Genomic DNA, 8,742 nt, shown 5'->3' on the forward strand with positions numbered 1-8,742 from the left:
AAAAATGTAAATAAATAATTAATAAAAATACATTTTAAATTATCAGTACAGTAGAAAGTAATAATTTACAGTAATAGAAACTACAGTTTAGGTCAAAAGTTTATATACACCTTGCAGAATCTGCAAAATGTTAATTGTTAAATATATGTTAAATGTTAAAAAAAGAGGGATCATACAAAATGCATGTTATTTTTTATTTAGTACTGATTAATTAATAATTAATATTTAACATAAAGGTGTTTACATATAGAGAAAATAATAGTTGAATGTATAAAAATGACCCCGTTGAAAACTTTTGGAATTTAAAGATTAGAGTAAATTTAACTTATTTTGTCTTCTGGAAAATATGTAAGTATCTTCTGTAGCTTCTAAAGGGCAATATTAAATGGGAAAAATATGACATTTAGACAAAATTATTTATAAATAAATAATTTACACATCTTCATCTGTTCAAAGGTTTACACCCCCAGCTCTTAATGCATTATTTTCTTTCTGGAGCATCAGTGAGCAAGGTGTATGTAAACTTTTGACCTTAACTGTATTAGAAATATTGCCTTTTAAATACAGTTTGTATTTTTTGTATTACAGTCTTTTTACCTTTTTTTTTTTTAACCTCTTTTTACCTGCCTTTTAAAATTTAGGATAAGGGTGCCTCACAACAGAATGATCATGTAGGGGTCTGTGGCCTGTAAAAGACTGAATATAAATAACTTAAAGCTTAAAGCAATGAAGAAAATAAAAAAATAATTTGAATGAACTTATTTGAGGTATTTACAATAATTAGATTTTAATGCTATACTTAACAGTATTTCTCTAAAACATTCAAAACTAGCAGTTTGTTTCATTCTTTGTATTTGACACAAAAGGTGACAGTGTATGGTGCTCTGTTCTGGCTTCAGCATGTGTTTAACCCCATTTTAATGTGCAATTCATTTCAAGCAAGCACTTATTCAAAACTGTCTGTATTTTAAAAATGTCTTATACACCCAGCTGCACATGAGGGTCTATGTCAGACTGAATGATTGTTTGTTTTTGTTGCTGTGTCTCAGGATGACCTGAAGGCAGAGGAGGATATTGCACAGAAGAAAGCAGCTCTGATGGAAAAAAGGCTACGGCGGGAGAAAGATATGCAGATCAAGAAACAGCAGCAGGAGGCCGAGATGGAACAGAAGAAGGAAGCAGCACGGTATGAAAAACACCACAACTCCAACATCACACAATAATAGAGAACTACACAATGATAGAAAACAAAGTCACATAATGACAGGCACTGTAGCTAATTCAACACGTCATGCTCACAGAAATCAGTTTGCACCAGAAATATTGAAAGTGTAATATACATAATAGTTATAGCTATTCAAAATATTCTATATTCATATTTGCAGCCTTTTTTCGATATATAATTATCTATTTATTTTCTGCTCAGTTAATGCTGAATGTGTGAAGCAAGATTTAAACAATATGCACAATAAAAAATATGCACAGTTAAAAAATATTAAGGACATGTTTTTCATGTTGTTTGTCACTAAATAAATGTAGTGAGAACTTGTTTTCATTTATATTCAGCAATATAACAATATGTAGTAATAAAATGGGTTTTTTTAACTAAATTTTACTAAAATATTTTAAAGCATTTGAAGTTCGAATCTTCCCAGAACATTTCTGAGTGATGTCAAAAATTAAAATTTAAATATCTTCCTTCCAACATTCACTCATTTTGGTTCTGTATTTAAAAGAATCTTAAATGGTTTGTAAAAAAATCAAATTTAAGGAAATCTTTTTAATCGTACTTGTATTCTCTGCATCCTTAATCAGATTGAAAGCGGAAGAGGAACGTCAGAAGAAGGAGGAGGAGAAGGCACGACGGGATTATATAAAAAATGAATATTTGAGAAGGAAGCAGCTGAAACTGATGGAGGACATGGACAGTGTTATTAAGCCACGCCCCCCCTAGTGTCAAGCAGAAGAAGCCACGCCCCAAATCTATGCACAGAGACATCATGGAGTCTCCAAAACCTCCAGTACGGACAACCACAGGTATGATGGGAATCCAGGTTGTCAGCCTTCGAGTCAGTGTTATTTATTTATTTACTTACTAACCCTAACATTTTTATTTCATCAGTATTAAAATCATTAAAATATTACTTTTTATTAATTTTACTGTTTTTTTTTTTTGTTTGTTTGTTTCTTTTTAATTATTTAAATATTATTTAAACAATATTAAAATCATTAAAATATTACTTTTTATTAATTGTAATTATTTTTATTTATTTATATTATTTAAATTTATTTAATAATACATGTAATTCTATTTGTATTTTTTTTATTAATTATACTTTAGCAATATTTAAACAGCAACAACAAAACATTTTAGTAACATTAATAATTATATACAGTGGCATGCAAAAGTTTAGGAACCCCTTGCAGAATCTGTGAAAATGTGAATAATTTTAACAAAATAAGAGGGATCTTACAAAATGCGTGTTATTTTTTATTTAGTACTGTCCTAAGTAAGATATTTTGCATAAATGATGTTTACATGTAGTTCACAAGACAAAATTATTAAAATAACCCCCTTCAAACCATACTGTATGTGGTTACCTGGATGATTTATGAAATTATGAATTTTTGGGTTTTGTGATGGTTTTTCATGAGTCCCTTGTTTGTTCTGAAAAGTTTAACTGAGCACTGTTCTTCAAAAAAAATTCTCCAGGTCCTGCAGGTTCTTGAGTTTTCCAACATCTTTTGCATATTTGAACCCTTTCCAGAACTGACTGTATGATTTTGAAATCCATCTTTACACACTGAGGACAACTGAGGGACTCAAACACAACTATTAAAAAGGTTCAAACATTCACAGATGCTCCAGAAGGAAACACGATGCACAAAGAGCCAGGGGGTGAAAACTTTTGAACGGGATGAATTTTTCTTATTTTGTTGAAATATCATTTTTTTCGTTTAGTACTGCCCTTCAGAAGCAACAGAAGATACTTGCATGTTTCCTGGAAGAAAAATTAAATACAATTTACCTTGATCTTCAAATTCCAAAAGTTTTCACCCCCAGCTCTTAATGCATTGTGTATCCTTCTGGAGCATCAGTGAATGTTTGAACCTTTTTTAATGATGATGTGAAATGGTTGCACTCAGTGAGCTACTAGGCAATCTGTTGCTATTTTTACTGCAACACAACTCAGAAAATAAGATACTGATACAATGACAGTACTGAAAGAGCTTGCAGGTGGTGATGGATATAACCATAGGCTTAAAACACATGCTGTACCATCGCTTTTTTACCACAGGGAATCTAAATAACCCCGAATGTCGAGTGAAATCCATGCTGAAAAACTCTTTCAGTGGCTGCGGCTTCATGACAAGCGTCAGCATGTTTACATCCTGCCAAGATGGCATCTAACGTTTCTTGTCTCTGCCTTTTGCAAGCTCTTTCAGTAGCTGTGGTCTACTAAAAGCCTTAAAGGCATCAGAGCTGAAGTGGAGAGAAAAAAGGCACAGAACTGTAGGAAGTTTTATTCGTCTACAGGCATCTTCCCATTCTTTTCTCCTCTTCTTAATGCTAGAAAAGCAGTGAAGAGTTACATTGCTTTTCTTGTTGCCCTTTGACTAATAATTACAACCAAAAGCCGCACAATGTGGCATTGTATTTTATTTTCTGTGCTGTTGCAGTAAAAATAGCAACCATTTCATTCAAGCAAAATAATGGCACCCCCATAATCCAAAATATGTATAAAATGATGTAGATTTTTAAAATAACATAAATCTCTCATGGGTTGTTCAGCATACTTCAGTAAGAGACATCATTTACGTTATATTAAGCCATACAAGTCTTAATACCCGGAGTTCCCTTTAATAACATAACAATTAGACGCTTAATTTTCTCTTGTAATATCAAAAGTGCTTTTGAAACTGTCTAAAAGAAAATCTATGCCAATTATGTACTTGTATATGCATGTGTATTTGTGTGTTCAGGGTCACGACCTCGTGGATATTCCGTGTCCAGCTTATCACTCGCCTCCCTTAACTTGGCAGACAATGAGAGCGTCCAATCAGATAAGAGGACATCCAGGTGAGATCATGTCCAGTTCACTGTTACCTTCCCTGTAAAAGATAATTCAAAAATCTTTTGTCAAGATTATAAATGTCACACTCTTGTACTAATAAGTACTGACACACATCTCTGTTGTCGTGTTCATAACCCTCTGTCCTCCTCTGTCTATGGTATCTCTGTCTTTTCTCTGGTTGCTCAGAGGCAGCAGACTGTCTCCTGGCAGTCTGTGTTTCTTTCTGAGCTCCCCTAAAGGGAGAAAGGGAAGGTCAGTTTGCAGACAGCATCACACCCATGTCATTAGCTCACAGCGCTCAGACGGCTTGTCATTTCAGCTTGTGCGCTGGACAAACTCATTTGCTTGGACAGATCACTGGTTCATCTGCATATTAGTAGAACATAATGAACTGTTCTATTATTATCATCTTTAAATCATTTGTTATGAAACGATCAGTGGCAGACCAGTCTTTGTGTTCATATTTTGTTGTATTACAGTATATATTTGTGATTTTTTTGGCTACTTTATCATAACAGCAACAGAAAATGTCTCATGTTTTGGCAATTGTTTAAGAAACTCAGTTTAACGTTGTGTCTTAAAGGGATAGTCCACCCAAAAATGAAAATCTCATTCCAACCTAAATGACTTTCTTTTTTTTCAGTAGAACACAAAGAGATGTTTTGTAGAATGTTGGTAACCAAAAGGTTTTGGGTCCCATTGACTTCCTTAGTATGGACAAAAAAAATCCTATGGAAGTCAATAGGACCCAAAACTGTTTGGTTACCAACCTTCTTCAAAATATCTTCTTTTGTGTTCCACAGAAGATATAAAGTCATACAGGCTTAGAATGACATGAGGGTGAGTCAATAATAACTGAATTTTCAATTTTGGATGGACTGTTCCTTTAACCAGGTGCAAGTAATAAATTATACCACTTCCATGTTAGTTTCTGTCCAGCGACAAGACTTTCTGTCAGTCCATCAGGTTGCAACAGAATCATGCTGTATAAAAACATCACACAGATTCGGATTGTCTGTGATGTCTATGGCAAGTCATTCAGAATTTTGTCTTTCACTTTAGTCTTTTTAAATTACTTGAATTAGTTGTTGGAAACTTGCACCTTGTTAGAGCAAAGAGTAGCTATTTTTGCTTCATCCATGCTTCGCTTTCTTTCTTCCTGCTTTCAGCTTCTCAACATCAGTATGTGAAGTTATGCTTACTACTATTTTTGGGCAGCTGATTTTATATGAAACATTGTTTTTTCCAGCAGCAATAAGGGCCACCTGTTAAATGAGCACTTCAGGCTTTATAAAATAGCTATTTTAAGTGTGTCTGTGTATTTTCAGGCCAGAGTCCACAGAGGGCTTTCTGTCACCGTGTCCATCCATAAGTGGAAATGGAGAGAACTGGGAGCTTGAATCAACATCGTCTGCAGCGTCTAACGCAGAATACACAGGTGATTTTTAATTGTAATCATATTTCACAATATTACATTTTCTGTATTTTTAATCAGATGCAGCCTTGATGAACATAAGAGACTTTTTGTATATCAGCTGCTAACTTGCATTATGCCATTTACCCCAACATTAAACTGAACACACTGAATTTTGACATTTAAAATGGGTAGAACTAACTGAACCTTATAACCTTGTCATAACCTTGAACCTCAACAGTAGTCTGCACACAGATGTTGACAGCTTCCTCTAATTCTTATGTGTCTTCCTCTCTAGGGCCAAAGTTGTACAAGGAACCCAGTGCTAAATCAAATAAATACATCATCCAGAACGCACTGGCTCACTGCTGCCTCGCGGGCCGCGTCAATGAGGGACAGAAGAACAAAATCCTGGAGGTGAGGAGAAAAAAATGCTGCAGAAACATTGCTGGAGAAAATATATTTTGAGTAGTGTGCAGTTTGATGCTAATCTAAAAAACATAATTCTTTAAGGAGCTCAATTCTATTTCAATTTAATCTTTGTGGTGAATTAAAAGGTTACTATTGAACTAGGTTACTATGGAGTTGTGGAATATGAAGAGATTAAATGAGTCTTTCTACATACTTAAAGGGATAGCTCACCCAAAAATGAAAATTCTGTCATTAAGTACTCAGTCTCATGTCGTTCCAAACCCATAAGACCTTCGTTCATCTTTGGAACACAAATTAAGATATTTGTTATGAAATTCGAGAGCTTTCTGACCCTGCATGAACAGCAACGCAACTACCACGTTTAAGGCCTTTGAACTCTTTAACTGTTGATTTACTTTGTTTAGAGGTCTAGATTGTCATTTAAAGCCTGAAGAATAAGTGAATAATAAGTATTTGATTTATTTTTTCCCAGGAAATGGAGAAAACCGAAGCCAACAACTTCCTTATTCTGTTCAGAGACACTGGCTGTCAATTTCGCTCTCTGTACACATATTATCCAGAGGCGGAGGAGATCAACAAGCTGGCTGGCATCGGGCCCAAGACCATCACGCCCAAAATGATCGAGAACCTCTACAAGTACAGCTCGGATAAGAAACAGTTCAGCAAAATCCCCGCCAAGACCATGTCAGCTAGTGTAGACGCCATCACCATCTACAGCCACCTCTGGCAGATCAAGAAACAAATCACACCCAAAAAACTGCTCAAATAAGTTCACAGCTTTCTGGCAGATATCTGTTCCTGCCTATTGGACATTCCGATGCACATCCTGAATGTAAAGAAACACTTTTGCGGGCTTTGGATGTTCATTTGTGGCAAATTTGAGACCTTCTTGTTCTACAGTACACACACGCTTGTGTGTGTTTGTTTGCAGCACTGACGGATGCGCTTTTACGTACTTTTTATTTTAAACGTTCTATTTTGTGGCCTTATGCTTGTCTTGTCGTGTCTTTTATGCAATGCTTAACGCACAGAGTTTATGAGCAAGTCATTGCATCGTATGAAGATACACAATCTGCTTCTTTTGTTTTTGTGGAAATGCAGGTGTAAAAGAATATTAGGGGGCATACTACACTTGAAGACTAACTTTACACATGGTCATGCAGTTGAAGAAGCGTTTAATGTACTGGAACTTCAGTTTTTTGCTTTATTTAATGTCTGTGTTTTTTATATTTTGGGTAGGATTCGTAATTGTTGCGCAACTGCTATTTCAGAGGAACGTGTGTATAATTAGCTACAGTAAGAGCTGTTCGCTCAAGACTCTTTCTATAAAATGAACACGCTCGTGTTACTCTGTATGTGGTGTAAATGTAATGATGGGGCCTTTAACTGTTCAAGTTGAGGACCAATACTAAACATATTAGCTAATACATTCCTAGATATGTTGCTATCGCTAGCGTCACGATCCAGAATATCTGGGTGCAATGTATGATTGAAACATACATTTTAGAGAGACAGATCAGTTTAGCTGACTGTTTGAGTAAATTTCCATAAGAATAATACAGAGGAAACACTGAGTTATTGAATATCATATAATGAAGCTTTCAAAGAGATGGTGCATATTATTGCTAAATCATGTGGTAACTCGTTTTTAATCATGAAGTGCATTTTAAAGAGCTGGGATTATTTGGGCAGGCTGTCGTCTGATAACACGTTTTGTCTTCAGGTGCAAAAGAATCGAAAGATATTTGTTATTTTTACTAAGTGAAGTAAATCATCGTTTGAATTTATTGATGCTGTACAGATATAGTTTTACATACTAAGCATATTTTTTAAGCCATTGAATATTACTGATATTTTTCATATGAAAAAGATGACGTTTAACGGGTGCAAGTACGATGGGGCGTGATAAGAGCAGAAGTAGGCTCTGCTGAGAGATGTTCATTTCCACACGCTGTCTAATCTTTTTCCGGGTCATGTTCGCTGTTTGTTCATCATATGCTTTGTCTGTTGTATTTGAATGTTAACCTCAAGATAAATACAGATTTACAACCAAAACTTTATGTGTTTGATCTATTTTTCCCCTCTGTTATGATCCAGTGTTAATATGTACTTGAGTAATTATGGGTAGGGATGGGAATCATTAAAAATGTAACCATTCTGGTTCTGGTTCCTTACTAGCAGTATTATAATTATTAATGAAACTGTTGAGTAAATACTGAAGTGCAACACAATTTTTATTTACAAATGAAGAGATAATATCAGTGAAAAAATATGGTGCAAAACATATTTTAAATGATCTTTTACAGTTTTCTTAAAGGCAGCATAGGTGCAATGCAACAAACAAAAAACTAATAAAGCATCAACTTATTTAATTCATTAGAATGCATAAACAAAAACTACGGATACGCATATTGAAATCGTCGTCAATACAGTGATTGATTTGAGTCTTTTTGTTAGTTTGAAAGCTTTTGAATGTGTTTGATTCACTAAAAAGAACCGGCGCTTTGGACTCATTTGTTCGGGACTCGGACCGAACACTCGCTGTGTGTTTTAGATTCATTAAAAAGAACTGGTTCAAAAAAGTCATACTTTTAAGAGTCTGACTACACTGGTCGTTCTGTGTGATTTCTGAGTCTCTAAAAGAACCGAATTATAAGAATAATATATTGGGGAGTCAGACTAGAGTGGTCGCGCTGTACCTCAGATTCATAAAAAAGAACCGACTCATAAGAGTCATCGTTTGATTCACTTAAAAGAACCGGGTCTTAGGAGTGATTCATTAAAGAGTCGGACTAGTCGCACTGTGTATTTTAGATTCGC

At 34.8% G+C, this 8,742-nt stretch overlaps 1 protein-coding gene across 1 annotated transcript in view; it reads left to right on the top strand.

Moving 5' to 3' along the window:
• The window catches only part of camsap2b (calmodulin regulated spectrin-associated protein family, member 2b), a 48,377-nt gene extending 40,384 nt beyond the window's left edge, over positions 1 to 7,993 (top strand). Inside the window, 8 exon segments of the mRNA XM_051129023.1 lie at positions 1,050 to 1,186; positions 1,816 to 1,944; positions 1,946 to 2,037; positions 3,985 to 4,081; positions 4,263 to 4,328; positions 5,405 to 5,514; positions 5,789 to 5,907; positions 6,395 to 7,993. Coding sequence (XP_050984980.1) covers positions 1,050 to 1,186; positions 1,816 to 1,944; positions 1,946 to 2,037; positions 3,985 to 4,081; positions 4,263 to 4,328; positions 5,405 to 5,514; positions 5,789 to 5,907; positions 6,395 to 6,691 — 1,047 coding nt within the window. The 3' untranslated portion in view covers positions 6,692 to 7,993.
• The last annotated feature ends 749 nt before the right edge of the window (positions 7,994 to 8,742 follow it).

The sequence above is a fragment of the Labeo rohita genome, chromosome 2 (assembly GCF_022985175.1).
Source record: "Labeo rohita strain BAU-BD-2019 chromosome 2, IGBB_LRoh.1.0, whole genome shotgun sequence".
Taxonomy (NCBI): domain Eukaryota; kingdom Metazoa; phylum Chordata; class Actinopteri; order Cypriniformes; family Cyprinidae; genus Labeo; species Labeo rohita.